This window comes from Aspergillus welwitschiae, assembly GCF_003344945.1.
Source record: "Aspergillus welwitschiae strain CBS 139.54b unplaced genomic scaffold BDQ94scaffold_8, whole genome shotgun sequence".
Taxonomy (NCBI): Eukaryota; Fungi; Ascomycota; class Eurotiomycetes; order Eurotiales; family Aspergillaceae; genus Aspergillus; species Aspergillus welwitschiae.
The window spans coordinates 490,183-516,392 of NW_020798702.1; the positions used below are offsets into that span (position 1 = coordinate 490,183).

Below are 26,210 nucleotides of genomic sequence, written 5' to 3' on the forward strand. Positions count from 1 at the left end.
ACCATAAATAGGTAGTCTCTCCCCCACCCTCGTTCGCATCGCGTGCCCGAAGCCCTGATCCATCACTTTCAACGACCCCCAACGCGGACCAAAAATAAAGACGACATCTAAATTTGTAACGCTCGATGGGAATCTACTCTAGTACTCCAGTTCACCCGAACATTCGAGAACGGTTAGCAGCGTTAGAACACGAAGATCCCCTGGGATTGTCACGGGAGATTGACTGATTGTCGTGAGGGCAGGGCTGCGCTGGAGGGCGAAGTGGACAAGGCAAATTAACTTCCCACATTTCGGCTGGGAGAGCGTTCATGCGTGGAACAGCTGATTGGTGTGATAGTGACGAGGCCATGCGTGGTCCAGTGGCAATTGCGTAAGTCTGCCGGGCCGGCCCCCACAGGCCTTGTCATGGTGTTTGGATGCAGTGGAGTCGACGCCTGGGTTAGTTGAGGTTAGTTCTAGTTAGTACCTGGTTAGTGCCGACAACAGCCTTTCACAGAGCGTCTCTTATCTCCACTCGGCCACTGTCTTCGAATAGAAGCTTTGCCGGCCAAGCGACTAAAATTATAAGTCCGAGCCAGGCCAGGCACAGCAACCTAGAGCTGCCCCTAAACCTGACATCCGAAAAAGCCACTCGGACTTACAGGGAAAAATTCTGCCACGCCGTTGGCTCCCAGGCAGCTGTTTAATTTCCCACCCTAATCTATTCGGGCGGGGTTTGGGTGTGTCTCCCATGCAGGAAAACCAGTTTGTGTAGTGCCTGACTTGAGGCAGGAGAAGGGGCCAGTATCTGTGTCCTCGATCTTGAGATTCAGATTTCGGATGATCAGAGGATTGACCGGGCTAAATTTGGTGTTCGGGCGTGGGTACTGAATCGTGTTGCCATGAGGCCGTGCGGAACACCTGGAGAGTACGTATGGCCTCGTAATCAGTGGCTCGAATTAGGCCCAGCAGGGTAGGCCAGGGCTGGCCAAGACTTATCACTGGGTCAAGTCGCGTTATCGATATGATCGATGGACACAAGCTGGAAGCCGCGAGAAGACTTATCAGTCCTTCTTCTGCTGGGGGCGCAGTTGGCCTTGGTCTCCCCATATTTGGCTTCTTCGTTTCCTCAGACTGTCTTACTTTAATTTTACCATCGTTTTTATTCCCATCCATTCGCAACTGCAGACTTCAGCTGCCCAATTGTTCATCCTTCGTTTGCATTCTGTGTTTCTTCACTCGTTTTCACCTCTACACACGCCTTTCGTTTCGGACCGCTCGGTCGCCGCTCTTGGTCCTTGTCTAGCTTTGCTTATTCAAGAACAAGACATCGAGATACCCTTATTAGCGTCTCTCGTTTTCTGTCTCGAATGCTGTAAGCCTTTCGAAAGTGTGTACTTATGACTGGCTCGTAGAACAAGTTGGATTTTGTTGTTCAATTGCGAGAAGTGGCCTGTTGCGCTTCAGCCAACATGAAGCGGGTGCTCGCCGGCCTCGTCCTTGCCTCGACGGCTTGGCAGGCTGTCGCTTGGCCCTACAATGCATCGCTCGCAGATTATAATTTGAACCAGAACAAAACTGCGACAAATCCTGCAGATTATTGGGGGCAATGGCCAAACCACACCGGTGATTATTTTCCGTCTCCGGATAACTGGCGATTCCCGTTTTACACCCTGATGCTTGATCGCTTTGTGAACGGAGATCCAACCAACGATAATTACAACAATTCAGTATGGGAACATGATATCTGGTCAACACAAATGCGTCATGGCGGAGATGTAGCTGGTCTCGTCGATACGCTGGATTATTTGCAGGGAATGGGCATCAAGGTCGGTTAAGGGAACGGAACTCCCGGCTGTCGGGAATCGGGGAAGCTGAGGTCGATTTGCTGATCAGTTCCGGCTTTAGGGAATTTATCTGGCTGGCACAGTTCTCATGAATCAACCCTGGGGCTATGATGGCTATTCAGCGCTGGATACGACCTTGCTCGACGGACACTACGGAAATCTGGCACAATGGCGACATGCAATCACGGAGATCCACAAACGTGGGATGTACGTCATTTTCGACAACACGCTTGCGACGTATGTACTCCCATTATTCCCCATTGCTATTCCATATGCAATGAGGAAGCACCGCTATAGCAATGGCATCTAACGAGACTTCCATAGAATGGGAGATCTGATCGGATTCGAGGGTTACCTGAATACCTCGGCGCCTTTCACAGTGGACGAGCATAAAGTCGAATGGAAGACCGCTCGGCGATACGTAGATTTCGATTTCGGTAACAGTTATAACGAGACCTGCGATTATCCCCGATTCTGGTATGAAAACGGCTATCCCGTCCAGAAGACGGTCACCGATTCCCTGGTTGGCTGCTACGACAGTGACTTCGATCAATATGGTGATATCGAGGCCTTCGGAGTGTTTCCAGACTGGAAGCGTGAATTGGCCAAGTTTGCTTCCGTGCAGGACCGCCTGCGTGAATGGCACCCGTCAGTCCGAGAAAGACTGATCCGGCATTCGTGTCTGGTGATATACCAGCTTGATGTCGATGGTTTCCGCTACGATAAAGCCACGCAGGCTACAGTTGATGCTTTGGGTGATATGTCAGCTGCTTATCGCGAATGCGCCCGGGCAGTAGGGAAGGAGAACTTCTTCATAGCTGGAGAAATTACGGGTGGCAACACCTTTGGATCGGTCTATTTAGGGCGGGGTCGGCAACCTGATCAGTATCCATCCTCGATTGAGGTTGCCATGAACCTCACGAATACCTCAGAGCCGCAATACTTCCTGCGAGAGGAGGGCATGAATGCTATCGATGGTGCCGCATTTCATTATTCGATCTATCGAAATCTCGAACGATTCCTGGGAATGGACGGCAGCTTGTCCGCCGGATACGATGTATCGGTGGAATTTGTCACTGCCTGGAACGAGATGTTGATCTCGAATGACTTCATCAATCCTAACACCGGTAATTCTTCACCTCGAACACTCAAGAACAAAAGCAAGGAAAAATCTGACCATAGCTACAGGTGAATTTGATCCTCGACACATGTACGGTGTCACCAACCAAGATGTCTTTCGCTGGCCAACGCTGGAGAAGGGAACCGAGCGCCAGCTGCTTGGTCAATTCGTTACAACCTTGCTTCTGCCCGGGATTCCTCTACTGCTGTGGGGAGAGGAACAGGCATTCTATGTCCTGGATGCTACTGCGTCAAATTACATCTTTGGACGACAATCCATGTCGCCGGCTACTGCCTGGCACACTCACGGATGTTTTTCTCTCGACTCCTCGACCTTTTACGACTGGCCTATTACAAGGGGTCGTCACGCGTGCGAGGATATCACGGTAACCTATGACCATCGGGATCCCTCCCACCCAGCTCGCAACATCATAAAACACATGTACCAAATGCGCGTCGACTTCCCCGTGCTCAATGACGGCTACAATGTTACCAAACTGTCGAATCACACCGAAAATGTATACTACCCTGGATCCAACGGAACGGCTACCGAAACCGGTCTCTGGTCGGTTCTCCGTGGCATTAGCTCTGACTTCCAGGACCTGGGAACAGGCAATAACCAGGCGGTTTGGTTAGTGTATCACAATACTAACCGGACAATCGACTACACATTCGATTGCAGTGACAATGACAGTGCATTGATATCTCCTTTCGACACCGGAACCTGGGTCAAGAACCTCTTCTACCCCTTCGATGAACATGAATTGAGCAGCAGTCCGCAAAAGCTTGGCATCAATGGGTCTACGGCCTATAACGGTTGTCTTTCCAACATGACGATGAAGGCTTACGAGTTCCGCGCGTATGTCCCGCGTGCTAAGTTTACCAAGCCCCGGCCTATGATCACTGGTTTGTCCCCGGGGCATGATGCTCCCGTGCGATCCACTGTTGCACCTGATGAGGATGAATCGGTTCAAATCAAGATCTACTTCTCCGAAGCCATGAACTGTGATTCAGTCACGAGTTCCATCTACGTCAATTCTTCTACCGAGGCAGGGAAAACTCCATCGATAGACACGGACAGTGTCAGTTGTAAAGCCGCTACACTCAACGAGACCGGCAGCGACTGGCCCGGATTCATTCCTAGCGCCTGGGTATGGCAAGGAAACTTGACTGGCGTGTACAATGGTATTCATCGCATAACCGTGAACAACGCTAGTAACACCTACAAGAACGAGACCACAGATTCAGTTGATCACTTTCTCCTCAGAATCGGTCAAATAGACAACCCGATGATATATACGACCGCCAATTACTCCAGCAGCCTGCTTCACAAATACGAAAATGGCTCGCTATACATCCAGCATCATGCTGCTGGCGCAGACAAGTGGCGATACACCACAAACTGGGGCTCCACTTACTCGGACTGGATGGATTACACAGGTGGAAACACTACCATATCTGAGTTGTCCTGGTCTGGCACGAGCAAGCAAGCCTGGGACGGGTATCACGTCCGCGCCGAATACTGGAATAGATGGTCGGGTAGCAGCGACTACGTGCAGGAAGGCGATACAGACTGGAAGAAGGGCCCTCGACGCTTTCCACATATCTTCTGGGAAGGTCCCTACAATGAATACGGATACGACGCCGGATTGGATAGCGAGATACGCCTGGATGCAGATGATGGGCTGTGGAAGTACCATTTCACTTATGAGTGGCCAGCAATTGGGCAGGTCAGCATCTGGGGAATGAACCCGGATGGTTCGCCGGATGAAGGATGGGTGATGGGTGATGCTGATAACGATTCTGTCCTTGATCGGATGCCTCCATCGTCCCTCTCCGAAACGGTAATCAATATAACAGCTCATCCGCCTTCACCCTACATCTCCTGGAAGCTTATCATCGACGATGCCACCCAGAAGTTCCAACTAGTTCCGGTAGGACACCAAGCGACGCAGATTGCGATGTTTGTGTTATTCTGGATCGTTCCCCCTCTGTCAGCTGCGGCGTGTTTCTGGGTCTTCCTCAAGTCCTTCTACAAAGTCAAGTTCAACCAGGTTGGTGTGGACCAGAAGCAGTCTGGCTTCGCAATTGCCCTGCGCCGAAGGTTCGAAAGAAAAACTCCAGGTGGGGGGGACTACAACCGTCTCAACCCCATCATGCGACTAGCCAATAAATCAGGCTTGCTGCAAACCGCCACCCCTTTCAGCGCTGCTGCGGCCGCTGGTAAGCGCCGCATGGTGTTGATCGCCACCATGGAGTACGATATTGAAGACTGGGCGATTAAGATCAAAATCGGAGGTCTTGGTGTGATGGCGCAGTTAATGGGAAAGACCCTTAGCCACCAGGATCTCATTTGGGTGGTTCCCTGTGTGGGAGACGTTGAGTACCCTGTTGACACCCCAGCTGAGTCAATTCTGGTGACACTTATGGGTACGGAGTATGAGGTGCAAGTGCAATATCATTACCTGAACAACATCACCTACATCCTCCTCGATGCTCCGGTCTTTCGCCAACAAACAAAGTCAAATCCGTACCCCGCGCGCATGGACGATCTGGAAAGTGCTGTCTATTATTCGGCATGGAATCAATGTATTGCAGCTGTATGCAAGCGCTTCCCCATCGATTTGTATCACATCAACGACTACCACGGCTCATTGGCACCCCTCTACCTGCTCCCGGAGACGATTCCCGTCTGCCTCTCCCTACACAATGCGGAATTCCAGGGTCTTTGGCCTGTCCGAACAGCCACCGAACGTGAAGAGGTACAGTCAGTTTTCAACCTCAGTGCAGACGTTATGAAGCAATATGTGCAATTTGGTGAGGTATTTAACCTGTTGCATGCCGGAGCCAGTTATCTACGCATCCACCAGCGTGGCTTTGGCGCAGTCGGCGTGTCGAAAAAGTACGGCAAACGATCCTACGCCCGGTACCCCATCTTTTGGGGATTGCAAAAAGTGGGCAACCTTCCCAATCCTGACCCCTCTGACTTGGGAGAATGGAGCAAGGAGCAAGCCATGGCAGTCCAACGAGGCGACGTCGCGGTCGATCCGGATTATGAAGCAGGTCGTGGTGCGCTTAAACTTCAGGCGCAAGAGTGGGCTGGGCTCAACCAGGACCCTGAAGCTGAGTTGTTCGTTTTTGTGGGCCGATGGTCCATGCAAAAAGGTGTCGACCTCATTGCGGATATCATGCCCTCGGTCATTGAAGCCAATCCGAAGGTACAACTAATCTGTGTTGGCCCTGTCATTGATCTTTACGGAAAGTTTGCTGCGCTCAAGCTCGATCAGATGATGAAAATCTACCCTGGTCGAGTCTTTTCACGGCCGGAATTCACTGCCCTTCCTCCGTACATATTTTCGGGGGCGGAGTTCGCTTTGATTCCCTCCCGAGACGAACCGTTCGGCCTTGTGGCGGTAGAATTCGGTCGAAAGGGTGCATTAGGCGTGGGAGCTCGTGTTGGTGGACTGGGACAAATGCCTGGATGGTGGTACAACGTCGAATCAACCTCTACATACCATCTCCTTGATCAATTTAGACAAGCGATTGATGCCGCGTTAGAATCTAAGCAGGCAACCCGTGCAAAAATGCGGGCTCGCTCAGCTAAACAGCGATTCCCCGTCGCGCAATGGGTGGAGGATTTGGAGATCCTCCAAACGACGTCCATACAAGTCCATAGCAAGACAGCTAAAGGCAACGGACGCCCTCGGACCCCTAACACGGGCGCCTTCCAAAGCAGCAGCGTGTCGTCCAGGCCGTCGAGTGCTTTCTGGCCTTCATCGGGCACACAGACCCCCATGGTTCATTCCCGTGAGGGCAGCTACACCAACCTCAACCGACTCAGCGACTTCGCTGCCCTATCCGATCCCACCGAGAGACCAGTTTCAGGTTTACAACGCAAACTCTCGCTTGGTGTCCGCTCTGGTCCTGGTCATAGGCCTCGTGCCACCCGGTCTCAATCTTCCCACGACGAGCTATCCGTGACGGAGGAACATACCGAAGATGTGGCTACCGATGTCGAGGGTGATGATTTCCCAGACAATGAATATGTCCCTACCTCTGCGGAGTTGGAAGCAGCCCGTCGCATGCAAGCTGCTCAGCGACCAGGGTCTTCGGCCATAACCAGCTCTCACTTCGCCCGCGATAGCCAATCTCTGACTGTTCCTGGAACACCAGGGTCACCCAATATGGCCGAGCAAAGCCTGCTGCCTCCCGCTGGCCTCAAGGAGGTCAGCAACCGGATGAGTACAGCATCGTTGCTTTCTGTCGATATGGTGGTGGGACAGAAGAAGGACTTCCGCTTGCAAAAGGTGGATCCGTTTTTCACGGATAGCACGGGAGAGTATTACAATATCTTCGAGCAAAAGTTGCAAAACCTTAAGGGTAGCAATTCCGAGTCAGACTTTTGTATCGAGGAATTCTTGATTAAGAGTGAAAAGGAGTGGTTCGAACGATTCCACGACGCCAAATTGGGTCGGCTAAAGTCACCAGCCCCCTCCGTCTTCCGTGATAAGCAGGGATCCGTTTCCGTTGTTTCGAGGGAAGATGGGTCCAGCTTTAATGCCGAGAGCTCCCACGAACATGGATCTGAAGTCGACGATGAATTCTTGCTCGGAAAGGACTATAGCCCCCCAGCTGGTATCAGGCTTTGGATGCAGATCCGCATCGGTAACTGGCCCGTATACTCCATCTTCCTTGCACTAGGCCAGATCCTCGCTGCCAATTCCTACCAAATTACGCTCTTGACTGGCCAAGTCGGAGAAACTGCATTGAAGTTATACGGCATTGCCTTGACCTACCTCATTGCATCGATTTGCTGGTGGTTGATCTACCGCTATTTCAAATCCGTCGTTTGTCTGTCCCTCCCGTGGTTATTCTACGGCATCGCATTCGTTCTGATAGGGTCCGCCCATTGGGTCGATAATTCTTTCAACCGTGGCTGGATTCAAAATATCGGAAGCGGGGCGTATGCGGTTGCATCTGCCAGTGGCTCCCTGTTCTTCGCATTGAACTTCGGCGACGAAGGTGGTGCTCCCATGGAGGTTTGGATATTCAGAGCTTGCATTGTTCAGGGCTTGCAACAGGCATATGTCATTGCCCTCTGGTACTGGGGATCCTCTATGAGCACCGCATCTAGTGAGGGCGTCTCGACGACGACGACTGGAGTGGCTGGCTCTTGGAAGATGACGTACGTTTCCTCCCCTGGCTTCGACTATCCCATTTCATGTGACATTTGCTAACTTCATCCCCTATAGTGCCATTTGCTACCCCATTGCTCTAGTCGTAACAATTATCGGGTTCCTTCTCTTCCGTGGCTTGCCCAACTACTACCACCAGGCCCCAGGCAAGATCGCCTCGTTCTACAAAGCAGTCTTTCGTCGAAAGATCGTGCTTTGGAACTTCGTCTTCGTCATCCTGCAGAACTTCTTCCTTAGTGCCCCCTACGGCCGAAATTGGAGTTGTACGTTCCTTTCCGCATTTCCAACCCCAATCCTTTCACCCATCCCCCATCTTCTATCCCTCTCACCATATAGTGAACACCACGACTAACAAACACCTAGTCCTCTGGTCCTCCACCCACGCCCAAGCCTGGCAAGTCGGCATCCTTTGTATCGTCTTCTTCGGCTTCGTGTGGGTCGGCTTCCTCTTCCTCGTCAGCAAATACCTCAAAGCGCACAGCTGGTCCCTACCCCTAATAGCCTGTGGTCTCGGAGCCCCCCGCTGGGCTCAAATCTGGTGGGGAATCTCCGGTATCGGGTACTTCCTACCATGGGTATCCGGCGGATACGTCGGGGGAGCACTCGCATCGCGCAGTCTCTGGCTCTGGCTTGGCGTCTTGGATAGCATCCAGGGTCTGGGATTCGGAATTATTTTACTCCAAACGCTAACGCGCACGCACATGCTCTTCACTTTGATTTGTTCCCAGGTGTTGGGCTCGATTGCTACTATTGCGGCGAGAGGGTTTGGGCCGAATAAGCTGGGCCCGGGGCCTATCTCGCCTGATCCGACGTTTGGAGTGAGTGCGGTGGCAAATGCGTGGTTTTGGGTTGGGTTGTTTTGTCAGTTGATTATTTGGTATGTAAATCTGAATTTTCCCCTGGTGCGGTGGGTATTTTTGCTGACGATTTATTGATTGCAGTGCTGGGTTCTTGTTGTTCTTCCGTAAGGAGCAGCTGGCTAAGCCCTAAGGGGTTCTGAATGGCGTAATGTTGGAAAAGATGGAAGTAATCATACAAGACGGCATGTTGGACATCTGTTGATATGCCACATTTTCATGTTTTGGGTTGAGCAGCGATGCATGTATATACCATATCTTAATAATTCCTGGAAAACGGTTTTCTTCTGGAGATATCAGCCACTTCAATGAATGCTTCCCCAGTAGTAAGTTTTTGATATTGTCTCAGTTGAAGTTGGCAACTCCCAATCTACCTTCCAGCCCAGCATTTCTTCACCAAACCATGCCCAGCAAGCACTAAACCATACCAACAGAATCTTCCGACACACCAGCGACAGAAGCAAGCGTCCACCATGAGATCCCGGTGATCAAATTAGAGATTCCCTTTCATTTTTATGAGCGGTCGATTATTGCGACCAGAGATAGAGCAGATTCAAACGCTGTTGTTTGGCTTGCCCGCCTCCTGTTCCGTATTGCTTAGGGCCTGCAGCTCTCTCTCGGCGATCTCACACAGTCTCCGACGGTCGACTTTGCTATTTCCAACCTGGAGACTAACTGTGAGCTAGTATTTGAGTCTAAAGACATGGCCGACTCACATTTGAAATGGGAATTGCCTCGATGAAGGCAGCGCCGCCAAGGAGTTGCATGCGTGAAGTGAGTTCCGTCCGCATCCAGTGCATCAATTCTTCTATTGTCAGGGGGGACTCATTTCCCTTGACAATATATCCACGAGGCACGGGCTCTTCATCTCCATTTCTGCACAATAGTAAAAATATTAGCACGGCAAATAACATATAAAGCAATATGCAGTCCTTACATAGTGACTGGAATAACAGCAACATCCGCAATATCCGGATGTTGCAAGATAGCCGTTTCGATTTCAGCTGCAGAAACATTGTCGCCTTTTATCTTGAATAGGTCCTGAATATATGCCGCAAACCATTAAGATATCAATTACAAGACAGATGAGGCTGGGAAAGACATACCTTTTGGCGACCAACAATATAGAATTGATCGCGCTCATCAACCCAGCCAATGTCGCCAGTCTTAATCCATCCATCATCCGTTATGGTCTGCGCAGTTTGTTCTGGTTCATTGAAGTAGCCCTTCATAAGAAATGGGGTCCGAATGTAAACATGCCCTTTTTGGCCCATGCTCAGCAATTCGCCATTATCACCGAGGATTTTCGCCTCTAAACTAGGAAGCAAGACTCCTGTTGTGGCATCCTCTACCACTTGGGTTGGATCGGGGAAGGTATAAAAGCCCGCCCTGGTTGGTGCAGTAACGGAGTAAGCCCTGATCTGCGTATCATAAGGAGGATAACACGAGGTCTACCTACTCGGTCATTCCATATGTACTCTGCACTTGAGATCCATGTAGTCGCTGCCACTGCTCGATCATCTCATAGGGAATGATCGCGCCGCCGGTGAGGACATGTTGCACACTGGGAAAGCTGGGCTTGTCGAACTTTGCCAGGAGCTCACGTACCAGATGCTTAGGGAGCATCAACCAGGTAGGCTGGAATCGTTCAATTGTCTGCATGAATTTTTCTGGTTCGAACTTTGTAGGGAATATCGTCTTATACCGAGCCTTCAAAGGGAGCATGAACCCTAATATGAGAAATCCCATACCGCAGAACTTATAATTGCAGAATATGGTTTCTTTGTTCCTCTCTCGAAGGTTGTAGTGCTGTAGGGTCTGTTCAATGTTCCCAATAAGACCATAGTGAGTGCGCTCGGCAAGTTTCGAAGATCCTGTTGTCCTACAACATCGTCAACAATAAATCAGTGCTCGGTAGCATATAGCAGGTCAACGTACCCTGAGGTATAGAGCAGGAGAGCAGTTCTTGTCCTTGCCTCAGCAGGCGAAAGTCTAGGCCACTCATAATCGTCACCGCCGGGCATCATCAAGAGGTGGCCCCAGTGTCTAGGACCACCATCATCCGAACCTTCGATATTCTCGCCATCGATGGTCTCATCAACCATGAAAAGACGCTCGCTAGGAATACTCAACCTTGCTGCAGCAGTACAGACAAGCTCTCGATCCTGCGGGGCGAAAAAAACAATGTCACAGTCCAGTTGCCGCAGCCGGGAAATCAGTTCTTCAACAGGACCAGGCGCGAGAACATTACATGATGCTCCTGCAGCTATAACTCCAAGAATAGCCAGGGGGAAGTTAATGTTCGCGTCCCCGTAGACCATGACCCGCTTGCCGCTTGCTCCCAATCGATCAAGGCCGCAGCCGACTCGCTTCACGATATTCTTGATTTGGTCAACTGAATACCCTGAACGATCGCAATCTGCTGCTGACTCTAAAAGAGGCTCTGATGACGGCCAGGATCCTGCATCCTTATAAGGCGAATCAAATAAGTAGGACAGGAGGTCTGTTTCGGGTGCATTCACACTGTATCGAGATCGGACTAGGGACATTCTGAATGAGTAGATAGAGGACTTAGTTAACGAGGCTTAGCGGAAGAATGATACGTATCTGAGCTAGGAGGAAAAGAAAAGAAGGTGGTGAATATGTATTAAAGCTACAACAGCATGTTTTATCTATTCCCTCGCTCCCCATGCCCTAATTTGACTAACCTTGAAATCAAAATGCTAGGAGAGGGAACAGTAGACGATAACTCTGCATGCCTGTGGATCGCGGTGTTTGTGGCTGGCTGCTTTCTAATACCTCTAGTATTGGCCTCCGACACGTGGTCATTCCTTCGGCCAGTCGCTCAAGTTCTCCTTGGAAACGGGCGGGGGAGGCTTTTGCTTTTTATCAAATACTACTCACTAGTAAGGCCGGTGGGCCCGGCTTGACTGGGGCTCTGAATCATTACTGGTTGAATTTGGGAAGAGCTATCGTAGCTTCGGGGTTTCCGATGGCTGAGCCTGCTTGAGACTTATGTTCCCAATGTTGGGTCCCTCCTGAAGGTTAGCCTATTTCAGATCCACTAAATCCGATTGGGCTGTCTAATTTGGTTCTTCACAGTTGGTGCGTTCGCTATGGGTTTCTGGATTTAATCCATGTCGTCACATCATTGCAGGCTTTCAATACAGGGGAGAGATCTGGGGATTCAGATTCTTCTCCCATAACAACTAAGATATCCCTAGAAGCAGGACAGTGGATTACTATTAAGAGCGACAGATGGCTGTGGCTGCCTCCAGATTATCAGCCTAGCTCTTCAACGGTTCAAGACAATATCTCTGCACTTGGATGCATGCATGACAGGGTCGCCACAATCAAGTTTTAGTCTGCTTTACTTCAAGTGTTAATGCACCAAAGCTTTCGTTAAGTTGCACGAAGTACTTCCATTTCCAGCGAGTTTCCAACGGAGTCATGCAGCGGTGCTCTATTGGTCGCCTATTTCAATAAATAAAATTGTATACTTGGGATACTTCTAGCCCAGTACTATGGATGGTATTGAAGATAGCGCAATAGTCAACTCGCGTTAGGCCCTTGACAGCAGAGTCAAGCCACAGTCATAGCGTGTCAGAAAGTCAGGTCAATTTCATGGCCGACTAAAAAGCTAGGAATACACTTTCCTGCCCTTTCCAGCCAGCACCTCCGCGAAGAAATCACGAAACGATGTTGGCTGGAAATCTGGGTATAGCTCTCTGGCATTAAGATAACCCAGATAGGCGGCATAACCAGGACTGTTATCCTCCCGCACGTACTTGCTATGCTCATACTGGGCTATGAAAACGCCGATGCGCTTCATGGGATCGCTAGGATCCTCGGCGAGAGCAGCTTTAGCTTGCTCTACATTGGCTTCGATATTTTCATGTGATATCTAGAAACTTGCTTTTAGTAAATACTAAAACACTCAAGATAAAATTGACTTACATGATCTGGTTCCAGCTTCTCTCCAGAAACCTCTTCCGCGATACGATAGATGTCGTTCTCGGAAAGTACATCCCCTGACGTGTAGACATATTTGTTAATAGTCCGGTCATCGAGTATGATTCGTGCAACAAATCTCCCGATATCACGTAGGTCGGTAAGGATATTGGGAGCTGTCCCGTCCCCATGAACAGTCTTCACTGGAACCATCTGGGCGTAATCCACTTTGCCAGACGGAAGGGTCGGAAATGAGATTTGATACCAGAAGCCAACATCGATCACAGTATAAGGAATACCCAAGAACTTGATAGCATTGTAGACCTCTTCTTTCTACTTGGTGGTTAATCAAATTGGTATTTCCTTTGAACCATGGTATTCATACCTCATCACGAAGCAGCATAGCGCCATTTGGAGGGGCTACCGTGGTGAAAGCGCAGGGAATGACTCTTTTCACACCTGTAAGCTTGGCGGCTTGAAGTAGCTTCTTCTGCTGGAGCAAGTCATTGGGTCCAATAGCACTGATGAGAATGTCGGCACCGGTAATAGCAGACACAAGCCCGCTAAAGTCGTCAAGGTCTGTGGACCAAATCTTCAGCCCTTGCTCTCGGAGCTTTTGGACCGACGGTTTATTTGCAGAAGCGGGTCGTACTAAGACCTCCACATCCTAAACCATCATTAGGATTAGTACTTGTCAGCAAACGGAGAAGAATTTTGTTGTAGAGTCGATCCAACTTACAAAATTGCCAGATTCTTGCAACCCATTTAGAATAGAGCTGCCAGTCTCACCAGTCGCTCCAAGGAGCAGTACTTTCTGCTTGGCAGCCATTTAGAGTATCTGACAGGAAATCGAAATATCTTGGCCCTGCCAAAGAAGAGAAATATTGGACAACGAGAAACGTAATTCTTTTATAGAACACAAGCGGGTGGCTGATGGAAAGCATTTGGGGTCCCGTCCGGACTGTGGGGACTGCAAGAAACTTGGGCATTTGACTGACTGAATTCCGTCCAGCTTCCGGGACATTTCACGGAACTTATGCATCCGATACATAACTAGCTACTCAATTCAATGCGGAGCCGACCGGCAGTCTGTTGCCCCATCCAACTCAAGGGAAGCTAGAATTCCATCTGATAACTATAAATATCATAAATAAATGGTATCAAAGATCTCATACCCTAAGAGGCATTCCTTGTCTAATTCCGACGTTTCCGCTTTCCCTAAAGGGCCATCTGCTCTATCGCAAAATTGCCTGTATTTCGATTATATTCTACACCCTTTGATATATCTCATTTAAGGCTCTGTACATCTACTGATCCATATGAGTAATAAAGGCTGTTAGAGCCCCTCAACTATGTCATTATTGATGCTCCCGCATTATTGAATAGACTACGCGATTGGGTGGTCCATCTGATTATAAATATTCTTTGAGTGCTTATAAAGCAAGTTTCATTATTATTCGTACAATTCACGGTTAACGGAAGTTCAGTATGCTATGGTGAAGATCCCGGAACCGGCTCGGAAACTAGACGGACCGCAGCACCTCCCGAGTTAGAATTGAGCCAGTCAAATGTTTGGGATCCATATTGAATCATAGAGCTTGCTTTCTATAACTTGGGCGTCTTTCTTCTGGTCGTCCACTGTATGCCAGGACGTTTTAGAAACATCTAGGCCCGGTCAAATTACCGATAAAGCAGACCCACAGTCCCATTTATTGATATATCACCCTTAATTTGAGATCGCGAATGTTCAAATGCACCTCGTTTCTTCCAGAAAAGTAACCATCGCCCGCACAGCAGCAAAAGACCTCTCTCACTCCGTCCGAATAGTAATTGTCTTTGACAATCTTAAATCCCTCGAACTCGCCCCAGCACTAAATGTATACTCTCCCCCCTTAACGGCCCATTGCTGCGCCTCCACATCCCAATACGACACATCCCGCCTGCGGATCGGGAACGTCACCATCGACTTCTCCCTGCGAGCCAGCTCCACGCGCTCAAAGCCTCGAAGCTGGCGCACAGGCTGCTTCGCGCTGTCGGGATACGATACGTACAATTGCGGGATCTCAGCTCCAGCCCTGCCACCGGTGTTCGTGACGCTGACGGTGACGTTCGCAATAACGTCCCATAAGTCCACAGGTCCACCGACAGATTTCTTCCCCGAAGGATAGACGGAAAGGGCTTCGATAGATGGCACATTGAGATCCGTGTAGGTGAAGTTAGTGTATGACAGACCGTAACCGAATTCGAACCGGGGAGTGACGTTGTAGGCGTCGAAGTAGCGGTAGTCGATGTACACGCCTGCGACAATTAACGTTGAGGCTAAAGATAAGGAGAGAGGAAATGCAAGGGGGTATCTAACCTTCAGTGAAATCACACTCGGTGGTATCGCAAACCCTGACGTTATAATCGGACTCAATCTTCGCAATTGTATATGTCAATCGCGCACTCGGGTTCACCTCGCCATACAACACATCCAAGATGGAGTTTCCCGACTCCTGGCCTAGAAGAGACGAATACAGCACAGCAGTGACGTTCTCATGCTCAATCCATTGATCCACCAGCCGCGGACCCATGGTATTAACCACCACGATTGTGTTGTTGCAATTATCTGCCACCGTCTTGACCGTCGTATCTTGATTTGCATTGTACAGTTCTGTGCGATCCCCGCCTTCGCCGGCCAGGGCATTGATGAACACCAGGCACACATCGGAGTCTTGAGCGTAGTTGACATACCCGGGGACAACTCCTGTCCCGGCACCCAGAGCAGAGGTCTCACTAGACGTGTACGTGTCGTTCAGGATCCAGCGCAGCATTGTTCCGTCCTGTAAAGCCCGAAATGTCAATGCGGCCATTGGTGTCACCAACAATGGAAACGACGCCTGTCCTGATCCTGTTCCAGTCGCCAGATGTCCATCATATGTCGGACCCGACCCAGTGATGGGGTTATACGCATAATTTGGGCCGGCCATGGCAGCCCCAGCGTTTGCACCGAAGACGCCCATGATCCGGGGCTTCTGGAGGGGCAACGCAGAGCGCTTGTTCTTCAACAAGACAATCGACTTGGTTCCAACCTCCCGAATCAATCGAGAGTGGTTCGCACGGACATCCACATAGTCGGTTTCCCCAACCGTGGCTGGCTGCTTCCCGTTATCCAGATTGAGCTGGTAGTAGGGGATGACATTGCGAATGGCCATGTCGTTCAGCCGCTGCATAGACAGCGAGTCATTCTTAACCATTGCAGTGATGGCGGACTCGCTCCAATACGTCGACGAACCGTAATCCAATCCCCCTGCCGCGGAGGCAAGTCCAGCATGCTGGGCACTGACGTCCGGGTAAACCAGCCCCGGAAAACCTAACTCATCCTTGAGATGCCCCATCAACAAACTATAGTTCTCACAGCTGTTGGTTCCGTTGACTTTATTCATGGCGCACATCACTGACCCCAGGCCGCTCTTGACCGCGTCATAGAATGGCCAGAGGTATAGTTCATGGAGGGTTTTATCATCCGCGTTGGCGGAGTACGGACCCAGGAAATTCCGTTTCTCGCTGTGGGACGTGGAATCGAATCCGGCGATGTTGTTGTTGGTGCGGTTGGTTTCTTGCTCGTTAAGGAGGAAGTGCTACGTATTGTTGGTCAGTCACTCTAGGGATGGTGGGACGGAGTTGTAGAAACTCACCTTTGCCTGTGAAACCACTCCCTCCTCCGTATACGCCTTAACAGTCTCCGCCGTTATAATACCATTTAGGAATGGGTCCGGGCCGAATGTCTCGCCTGCGCGTCCTCCCCACGCGGTCCGGCCGAGTGGCTGCGAGGTCGGGCCGAAGACGACTTGGACGCCCTTCTGATAGAACTCGCGTGCGACAGCGCGAGCCTGTGCGGTAACGGCATCCTTGTCCCATGTCATGGAGAGCGCGGATGACTGGCTGAAGGCAGAGACGTAGTAGTATTCCAGCAAGCCCATGGAACCGTCGTTGAAATCCATCCCCGGGAAGGTCTCCCCGTCGACGGTGGCGCCCCCACCAGTCACAATGGAGACCTTCTGTGTGATGTTTAGTTTGTCGACGAATTTGGACGCTCTCTCGTAGGCGGCTCTCCAGGTTCCAAGATCAACTGAACTGGTGTTAAGGCGATGGTACTAGTGGGACTCAAGAAAGGGGGGCGTACCGCCATTGTGGCCAAGGATGCCCATGGAGGAAGTGTTCCCAGAGGCGATTGCATGGCTGATAAACGCCAGCACAGCCAGAGTATGACCCTTCATACTGGAATACGGTGTAAGGTGGCGGGATGTGAAGCGAAAGGCCTTGACGAGGCCGATGGCATTCTTATAGCTTTTCAGGCATTGCGTCTACGTTAGCCGTGACATGTTGCGGATCGTTGCTGACGAGTGCACGGGTTATAGACCTGTTTCGATCTATTTGTGAATGATTTATTATGATCCGTCGTGTCGGATATCACGGAAATGCACATGGGACTATCTGCACATGTCAATCGCCCATAGGTCCTCGTTGAGTTTCCCCCTTCTCACTAGACTAGATTCGGATCCTTATGGATCATCCACGGTGAACTGGCACGTAAGAGCGTCCATATTTTGGTTGGGCAGTGCAGTGGCCGGTGCCCTGATAATAGAGGGTGGAGACGCAGACGCTTTCGACTGCATACAAGGGGATGCGGTTCATGTAGTCTTACCTTACTTAATATGTCATCTATGATGTCGATTGCAGAACTTCTTGGGGATTGGCCGCGTAGGTTAACGGGGCGAGTTCTTCAGGCAGCCTTGTTTCAGCCATGCAGATTTCTAGAATTCACCTAGATTTGACCTCCCTGACTTGGATCACTTGGATCAAGGATACCAAAGATGGTACCGAAGTGGGGGCAGTGGAGTAAGTAACCTTATCATCTTCAGTTGATCAGTGCTTGGCTGCCGAATCATGCAAGTTTAATCGTTCATCGCGATCACGTAATCGGAGAAAGGGATGCCGAGAGGGTCCGTTAAGATAGAATTGCCGGAGAATCACGGTACTGTGCAGACTTTAAATGGGTAAGTGCAGGTTTTGGAACAAGTGCATACAGATTTCTTCTTCACGCACTTGTCTCCTTCCGCTTTATCCCCGTACGAATAGTCACATTGTGGAATAGGATATGACGAAGCCGGAGAGGTTGAAACCTCGCAATCCTGCGGATACGGTAGCTGACACCTATCGCTAATCTAGGAGTTATGTCATCGTGAGAAGCTGAAGCCAATAATGCGTATGTAGCCCCCAATATGACAAATCTCTCAACCAGTAAAGTAACATACTGACAATGTCGTACCTCGTATCTCTGCAATCCATCTGCCGTGGTTCACTACATATATTTGCCGACCAGTATAGAGAGTAGAAGAAATCCGTAACAGTTCCTACACTATTTGACAAAAGCGCAGCGGTCACCTGCTTTATGATACGATCAAGTCTCATCAAAACCAATGCAAGCCCCTTGAGTGAGAGCGAATCTCCCAAATTAGGGCTTCAGCCCAATGACTAGCACGATCAGTCCTAAGCAGTGTAAATAAATGCATATCAGCTAATCCATGCAGAACCAGATAGTATCTGACCACATTTACATACCAGAGTGCAGTTTCGCGTCCAGTATACTACATAATATGTATCATAGACTAGTGTAATAATTGCGAGTGAGACATGGATTGTTGTGTATGAGGTCGTACATCACCTAAGGATTCAGCTCATGAAAGAGATACTCAAAAAGATTTGGCGCACAGATAGAGCGCATTATTATCCCACTGATCTGGTTCAACAAGTGCAGCTCGTCAGTCGTGGAGGACAGAAAAAATCAGACTGCCATTGCCTTCTACCAAACAGAATTATCAACACCTACTCTATATTCTCCCGTTCCATACATCTTCTTCCTCCTTAGTTCCCCCTTTCCCTGCCTTCATGTCCTCGGCCCAACATTACGGTTTCTCTGTTCCACATTTCGCCAAGCACTCGTCCACTTTAATCGCCATATTTGATGGAATGGCATTCCGAACCTTCTCAATGTCCTCCCCGGCAATACTCTGCCCAAAGGTCCGTGCAATAATCCCATCACTGAAGGAGAACAGCTGTTCCGCCACCAGACTCACAGCAAATTCATCTGATGTAAACGCAGCTGTAAAGTTTGCTGGCTCACACTCCGGGTTCACTTGCGTGTGGAATGATCCTGCCGGGTAGATAGTCACTTGACCGGGCCGCAGGTCCGTCCGAATAACGCGCTGACTATTGTTGCTGTCCAGAACCCCAGCCTGAGGAACCATTTCGGAGAGAATATGGCCGGAATTCAGAGCAAAAAGTTCGGTGGCGCGGGGGTGGAGATGGAGGAAGCTCATACTGCATGCTATTTGGATGTCTCGGGGTTAGTCTTTGGCTAAATGATAGATTGCATGTTCTCCTACCTGGCAGTTGCGACATGCTGATAGCTGCCCCGACACCAACGAGAGCGGGCCAATTCTGGCTTGTAGCTACTGGGATTTCTTCAGTGCCGGTGAAGTTGAAAACAAAGTCGGAGTCATTGGGGAGCAGCTTGTAACGCTCAATGGCCCTTATATAATCGTTTATGTTAGCTCATTAGAAGTTTGCAGTCTGGGATAGGCTGTTGACTTACGTATCGGCAAGACGAAGTTGGGCCGTCAAGCTGAGATCGGAATTTGAGCGCTTAACTATCGGGTGCGGCACTGCTCCCGCTTGGAGAACGAGAGCAAGTAGAACCGTAAGATCCAAGTACAGGGAGAAGGACAAAAACATGATGAAGTTGTGTTGGTTTTGAACTTGTTATTTAATGTTTCAGGTATGGAGAGATAGTCGTGGTCGATGATTGTGAAGATGCTGGATGATGGGTTCCCTACTGTCAAGCCGGTGGTCACCGAGATTTATATAGTCGTGGAAGGCCCAATGCCTGTTTCTACATGTAGTTGTCATATTCTGCCACCACATACGCCTCTTTACTACGCAGAGTATCGATTCCAAATCTACATATCACAGCCACAAGTCTCCGAACCATACAAAGTTGTCGCCAAGCTCAGTGTTTGTCTGGGCACGGCCACCCGGGCGTATTAGTAATACGCCGCATATCTCATCCATCGATATAACTATCACCTCGTGTTGATGCAGGGTCTTATGCGGAGAGGCGTAGTTCCTGCTCGAGGCCATGCATCTTGGCAAGGTGGGGGCAGTTCGTACCGTCACTGCCCAACTTCCTTGGCCCAGCCATCCCAGGGCCCGATTATTGTCTTCACAGCTGGTCAACTCCTGAATAACTCTAGTTTCATGGTTAATCTATCGAGCAGAGCCTCACGCTAGACCATCCGCCATTGACAAATACTAGAGTGATGATTCTGTACGGGCAACATCTCCACTTATGAGGCTGAGTAAACTCAATTTTGCCCTGAGGAATCTTTACTAATACGACCCAACCGCCCTTCCGCGAAAGAACCCCAACCTGCGTGGTCCAACATTGTAGCTTAGTGTGTCATCAGCAATATGGCCATGAATAAACCGCTCTCAGATCTCCAAGCGACCGGATATAAGCTGCGCAAGTCACATGAGAAGTCCCGTAATGGCTGCCTCAGATGCAAGCAGTTACGCAAGAAGGTACTACGCGAAGCATATGCTGTGCTTCCGTCCTACACACTTCAGACCAATCATTCTGATTATATCGCCAGTGCGATGAAGCCAGACCGAAATGCTCACGTTGCACCAGACTCTCGTACACATGTCAATATCAACACCGTCCGAATACCAGCGAATCGGACACAGAGCCGACCGGTTTCCCGAACTCGGAGATTGAATTCGCTGGATCCGAACTGACATCGAGGCGGCTCTCGAGCGATCGTCCATCGGGTCCTATCACTCCCTCCATTGGTCAACTTCCCCTTTCACCACAATCAAATGACGAGGAAGATATACCCGGCTTAGACCTACCCTCCCCGGATCCTCTTAACGCGACCGAACTCAATCTTCTAGCTCATTACCTCTCGCACACTAGCCAAACGATCCCATTCGATTCCCTCGATCTCTACGCTCTGGCTGTCGGAGTACCTAATCTTGCCTTCAAATGCAAGGCAGTCATGTCATCCCTGCTAAGCCTGGCAGCAGCATGCAAATGCCACGACATAGCAAATGAGAACACCCAAAGACCCCTCGACACACGGACCTTAACAGAGATCAATGACCTCCTTGCGTTAGCCGAACGCCATCACGCGGCATCTCTCCGCCACATCCAAGCCACGATGCAATCAACCGAATCCTACGATAACGTCCTCGCCAATGCAGCATTGATGGTCTTGTACGCATCGGCCAGCCACTCCATTCGTGTCCATCTGACAGCCACAGCTGAGAAATATGGACAGAGGCTGCCGACAGAATTATTGCCGCAACATTCGCAGTGGATATCGTTCACACGCGCAGCGCATACCGCATCTAGCGCTATACTCAATGATATTGTTAACGCTACTCCTCCCAGCAGCACAGTGGTGGATACGGGATCAAAGTCCCATGGAACAATATCAAGTCCTGTATCACCGCAAGACGGTCCATCTCCGAAAACGAAGAGCTTATTCCTCCCGCTCGTTACATCTACCTGTGAGCGAGCTCTAGGAAATCTTCGTAGGAGAGCAGAAAGCACAACTGCAGAGCAGCGTTCCTCCGCTTTCTGTAGCGCGATTGACCAGCGACGGGCTCGCGCATTACTGGAAACCATAAATATCCTGGAGAGCTGTGCATCAGCAGCGCTATCGCCAGGGGCAAGTGATAAGAAGAAGGTTGTGTTCACAGCGTCTCTAAATACTCAGCACACCTCGATGTTTGGATGTCCCCGTGGTGTCTCACCATGGGTGGCTCGATACATGATCAGTGTCACGTCTATGGAGGCACCGCAAATCCTCCGACGTATCATTATGTCCTTTTTGAACAAGGCTCCGACCGAGTTTCTCAACATCGTGCGATCGGTATTGGATTCTCCTACTGTAAAAGGTAGGAACGAGAATACAACACTACCGGCTTCATCCGCAACCAGGGAGCCATTAACGGTCACTCCGATACATATCCTGGCTATGGATATATTCGCTCATTGGCTGGTTTTAGTCATGTTATTGGATGGGGTGTGGTGGATCAGTAATATTGGACAGTGGGAGCTCAGCCAAGTCATCTATTTGATGAAAAGACAGAATGTCCTCTCCCAGTTGGCTGACAGTAGCGAAATGTGGTGGCCCGAGAGTATGTACTTGGTTAAGCGAGAGCTCACGCCCGATTCCTGGCATTAATAAGCGCGTGATTGTTATATCATAAAGTGATCTGGACATAGTTCTAAGCATCGTACAACATTATAACTGACCGGCCATCGAATATTTGGTAACAGCTGTCATGAATACCTGACACAGCTCACGCAATGCAGTACAGGAATCTGAACAGTCAGCTCAAGACAAGCATATCATGATTCCTACTCCCAGTCCACAAATCGAACCCTAGTTAGCCACGCACCATCTGGTCCGTTAGGCTTCGAAAGCAGGATAACTTGGCGAGTACTTCGAAGGTTTTCTGCCTGCGTACACGAAATGACTGTCTCATATATACGGTCCCTGTCGACCGGAACTCTTTCTTGTACGTCCAGCGATGACATATTGGCTTCTTCCAGTTCCATCACCAATTGAGCAATCTTCACTATAATATGTTTATTCCATAGACCCTCTTGTTTGGTACATCTGTTCATCTGCCGGATAGCCTCCCGACGGATGATCGGATCCCGGCACCTAATTGCTGTATAGTACAGCCCTGTAACAATACGTGTTTCGAGAGTGAAGATATCCGGTGCGCAATTCGTTGATTTGCGGTCGGTGGCATCGTCAAGATCAATGACTTGACCGGCACAGTGGACGAGCTCCGCGAAAGCAGAATTATAGTTGTCGAAGACCGTTTCCTGTCTGGCCAGACATGTTTCCGTCCATATCCAAGAGACAAGATATAACGAACGCAAGAAGAACAGACCTCGCCGGTCGCCTTTTCGGGAGTTTTCTGCTTCATTTGCATAGTTTTCCAAGGCACTTCTCCATGTTTGAAATTCCTTCCTGAGCTCTGACTGTTGGGGCATCAAGTGTGTGCGATCTGTGCGTTCGTGCCCCGCAGAACGGATGAACATGAGTGTCTTGTTCATGAGCTTATAAAGCGCGTGTTGAGCCCAGTAGATGTCCGACCAAAAGGGCCTTCCATCTGAGCGTTTCACTTGAGGATATGTGGGCCTAATATCAAGATCAACCATTGGTCGTCCGTTCATTGCAAGCTGGATATTGAGTCGAAGACTTAGTTTCCATAACTCATGATAAGTCGCGTTTAGTTTACTTCCCAGAGGTTGCAGTCTTCCTATGACGCTCTGAACTATCTTCAGACCCGCTTCGAGGTGGTCCAGGGATTGCTTGTGATTACCATTCAGCATCTCCAAGCATACAAAAAGGAAACATGTGATGACCAGGAGATCGATTCTAGGGTTTTGCGAAACAAGATAGGTTCTTAAATGTCGAATGGCCTCATTATACTGAAATATAATGAAGCGATCATTAGCGGCTCGGCGGTCCGCAGTGGATGATGGATTTCGCTGTAGCACAAGCGCCCGCTCATGGGCCGCGCTTACTGCCGCCGTGGCATGCCTGACGACAGGTTCACACTCGCTCAGTTGGGGGAGGTGGCGCATCCAGAGATCAGACTCAAATACCCCGGATAGCGCCCGAGCCGTCTGTGAGCTGAAGAAGTACAAATAATGCCGCTCCTTTTGTGTTCCTGGTCGAAGGACCATGCGATGGTCGACGGTCATCATTGGCTTACTGGGGACGACAGGCTGGTGGTTGTTCCCTGGACGTGATTCACTGTATCCATCGCACTTTCTCCCCGTGCGCTTGCACTGATAGCATTCGGGCTTTTGTTCATCGCACTTGACATGTCGAATTCTGCATGATGAGCTGGTTAGCCGGGAGATGCTTTTTAGGCGCCCAATGCTCCGGCTTGTACCTGCAAGTGGAACACCCTGTCCTCGATCTGGGTCCCGATGCTCTTCTTCGCTTGGTCATCATCAATACAAGGTTTCCATAGGCGTATCATATGCCAAGCCAGATGTAGATCTGAGAACAACGAAAGCTTATTAGGTGGAAAGCGATCCAAGCAACCCATGGCTCGCAGCCTCACCAGTCGCTTATCAGCCTGGTCTCATCACCCCGCCTGCCGTTCTGGGCTAAGGCAGAGCGTACTGCCAGCAGAATGACACACCGCCTGTTCTGACAGTTCTGCCTGAGGCTGTTGGAATATCATCATGTCTCTTGAAGCTAGATCCAATTGCAGTACAGCAGGAGGTAGTAGATCTTGACACTGTTAAACTTCGACTCATAAATATCGTCCAAGCGCGTGACTAAGATGATCATTGAATCTAGAAGACCCACAACAACAACGTCATTCCGCAAGTAAGTTACTCGGCCCTTGAATAGGCACCAAGAACTGCGCCTGACGGCAGGAGGCGCGGTCCTTTGGAGAAAGAAGATGAAAATGGGTGTACTTTCTGTGGTTTAGACATATTTTGACTATAGTATGGTCACTTAGGCAGTTGTCTCGCAAGCTTCAACAATAGGAAACAGCCGTACCAGATTCTTGATTACGTAAATAATGTAATCACTGAGCAGGAAGACTGCAACTGTTGGAAGGGACAGTACATCGACGCATCTTAAAACCCAGACATACTCTCATGTATAAATTAGGCTCTTGGATAGTACGCCCATTAGGCGCATCAGCTCACAAGGCCTCAAGGCCTTATTATTCCTTCGTGATAAACCTATCTAAGCATGTCTATTCAGAAAGGAGTTAATTTTGTCATCAGCTCCTTCAACCTGACTCAGCAAGCCTCCGCACAATTCCAACCGCCCATTCACCAAGACTACCCATCGGAATCTGGTTTAAGGACATTGATCACATCTCTAACTAAACTCATGGCCGTCAGAAAAACACGCACAGGACGTCTTGCGCGTGCTGCACAAGGCGAAAGACATTCCGTTCGCTCATCCCCAGTGAAGTCCCCAAGGACCAATCCGACAAGGACTGGCCGTCAACGCGTGACACAGGAAAGTCTCAACCAGCCTGACGAACTGCTCTTGCCCCGAACCACGTCATGGTCTGACACCCTTGCTGCGGTTGAAAAGCAATCCCTTGGAACCCAGATACATGAATACAAAGAATGGAGGCGTAAGTGCATTCCTTTCCGTCTACGGTCTCCTTAAGTCGCCCTTGGTGCTCACTCATATCGCGCAGGAAATGGATCGGCACACGAAGATTACTGCCGTATTTGTCAAGCGGATGGGGGAAGGCTCGGGTCATGTTCAACCTGTCGACTCGCCTTCCATGCTGATTGTATTCCAGCAGGTTGGCTGCGCGATTCCCGAGATTCACTCTTTTGTCCCATATGCGTCCGGCGCGGTTGGCATACCGCTCCTCCTCCATTGACACCACCGGGTTCACCACCGCCGGTAGAACAGGAAGATTCTGCATCTGCTGCAATTCCGGCTACGTCAGTGCTTGATCCAGGCACAAATCCTTCGTCAAATACACTCTCTCATATTGGCACCTCGGGCAGACCCTCAGGTGTCTCTTCAGTACAGCAAGCTCGAACGGGTGATAGACAGGATATATCGGCTGGCGACTCTACTACCCCCAAACCACTATATAACCTCCTTGGTAATGATGATGAAGCCACAGACGATATCGGAACACCCCAACGACCGCGACGTCAGAGCAAGTCTCGGTATGCAAACCTGCCAACGGAAGTAGATACAGCCCTGTCGGTTCTATACCGAGAGCTCGAGTCGAATGAATCCCTCAGGAGGGAAGTTGAGGAGCTACACAGCGAGAATACAAAATATAATCAAACTATTAGAATTCGCGATCTCAGTATCATCGCTCTACGCAGAGAATTGGACTATCGACGTTCTTCAGAACAAGAGATGGAAATACTGCGAGCCACGGCTACTCAACTGGAGAATGCCAAAAAGGAGATCCAGGAGCTACGGGCTAGAAACGAAGCTTTGAATGCGGAATTACAAACTTCGAGACATGAGACGACGGAGGCTCAGGCGCTTGTTCAAGACTGGAAGGCAAAGCTCTCACAACTTATTGGGAATTGAGGTTCTCTCCTTGCGACAGAGTTCTAGCGCTCAATTTTATATGATACCACGATATTTATTCCATTATCGAATTGATCTGTC

The 26,210-nt window shown here is 49.8% G+C and overlaps 8 protein-coding genes across 8 annotated transcripts; 3 read left to right on the forward strand and 5 right to left on the reverse strand.

The window, feature by feature from the left end:
- Window positions 1–1,451: 1,451 nt before the first annotated feature.
- BDQ94DRAFT_158032 (alpha-1,3-glucan synthase) lies at window positions 1,452–9,130 on the forward strand (the record flags this gene model as incomplete). Its single annotated transcript, XM_026768859.1, has 7 exons — window positions 1,452–1,808; window positions 1,888–2,063; window positions 2,151–2,953; window positions 3,015–8,130; window positions 8,198–8,403; window positions 8,504–9,017; window positions 9,082–9,130. The coding sequence occupies 7 exons, from the start codon at window positions 1,452–1,454 to the stop codon at window positions 9,128–9,130; spliced, it is 7,221 nt and encodes a 2,406-aa protein (XP_026628870.1).
- A 420-nt stretch (window positions 9,131–9,550) lies between these two features.
- On the reverse strand, window positions 9,551–11,546 carry BDQ94DRAFT_158033 (acetyl-CoA synthetase-like protein; the record flags this gene model as incomplete). The annotated part of the gene is made up of 6 exons (XM_026768860.1): window positions 9,551–9,661; window positions 9,714–9,873; window positions 9,935–10,038; window positions 10,104–10,413; window positions 10,457–10,879; window positions 10,936–11,546. The coding sequence occupies 6 exons, from the start codon at window positions 11,544–11,546 to the stop codon at window positions 9,551–9,553; spliced, it is 1,719 nt and encodes a 572-aa protein (XP_026628871.1).
- A 1,020-nt stretch (window positions 11,547–12,566) lies between these two features.
- Window positions 12,567–13,929, reverse strand: BDQ94DRAFT_125907 (aromatic alcohol reductase). Its single transcript, XM_026763862.1, has 4 exons — window positions 13,688–13,929; window positions 13,334–13,615; window positions 12,955–13,281; window positions 12,567–12,901 (listed from the first exon to the last, which is right to left on the reverse strand). The coding sequence occupies exons 1-4, from the start codon at window positions 13,775–13,777 to the stop codon at window positions 12,638–12,640; spliced, it is 963 nt and encodes a 320-aa protein (XP_026628872.1). The 5' UTR covers window positions 13,778–13,929; the 3' UTR covers window positions 12,567–12,637.
- An 829-nt stretch (window positions 13,930–14,758) lies between these two features.
- Window positions 14,759–17,207, reverse strand: BDQ94DRAFT_185872 (glycoside hydrolase superfamily; the record flags this gene model as incomplete). The annotated part of the gene is made up of 4 exons (XM_026774996.1): window positions 14,759–15,246; window positions 15,308–16,568; window positions 16,626–17,059; window positions 17,114–17,207. The coding sequence occupies 4 exons, from the start codon at window positions 17,205–17,207 to the stop codon at window positions 14,759–14,761; spliced, it is 2,277 nt and encodes a 758-aa protein (XP_026628873.1).
- A 1,632-nt stretch (window positions 17,208–18,839) lies between these two features.
- Window positions 18,840–19,785, reverse strand: BDQ94DRAFT_139342 (germin family protein). Its single transcript, XM_026765406.1, has 3 exons — window positions 19,586–19,785; window positions 19,377–19,522; window positions 18,840–19,318 (listed from the first exon to the last, which is right to left on the reverse strand). Exons 1-3 carry the CDS (start codon window positions 19,723–19,725, stop codon window positions 18,897–18,899), a joined length of 708 nt encoding a protein of 235 aa, XP_026628874.1. The 5' UTR covers window positions 19,726–19,785; the 3' UTR covers window positions 18,840–18,896.
- Window positions 19,786–20,433: 648 nt separating this feature from the next.
- BDQ94DRAFT_185877 (Zn(II)2Cys6 transcription factor) lies at window positions 20,434–22,329 on the forward strand. The gene is made up of 2 exons (XM_026774997.1): window positions 20,434–20,571; window positions 20,643–22,329. Exons 1-2 carry the CDS (start codon window positions 20,461–20,463, stop codon window positions 22,239–22,241), a joined length of 1,710 nt encoding a protein of 569 aa, XP_026628875.1. The 5' UTR covers window positions 20,434–20,460; the 3' UTR covers window positions 22,242–22,329.
- Window positions 22,330–24,108, reverse strand: BDQ94DRAFT_125924 (Zn(II)2Cys6 transcription factor). Its single transcript, XM_026763863.1, has 2 exons — window positions 23,977–24,108; window positions 22,330–23,915 (listed from the first exon to the last, which is right to left on the reverse strand). The coding sequence occupies exons 1-2, from the start codon at window positions 24,036–24,038 to the stop codon at window positions 22,418–22,420; spliced, it is 1,560 nt and encodes a 519-aa protein (XP_026628876.1). The 5' UTR covers window positions 24,039–24,108; the 3' UTR covers window positions 22,330–22,417.
- Window positions 24,109–24,941: 833 nt separating this feature from the next.
- BDQ94DRAFT_158039 (PHD finger protein) lies at window positions 24,942–26,129 on the forward strand (the record flags this gene model as incomplete). The annotated part of the gene is made up of 2 exons (XM_026768861.1): window positions 24,942–25,194; window positions 25,261–26,129. 2 exons carry the CDS (start codon window positions 24,942–24,944, stop codon window positions 26,127–26,129), a joined length of 1,122 nt encoding a protein of 373 aa, XP_026628877.1.
- Between the last annotated feature and the right edge of the window lie 81 nt (window positions 26,130–26,210).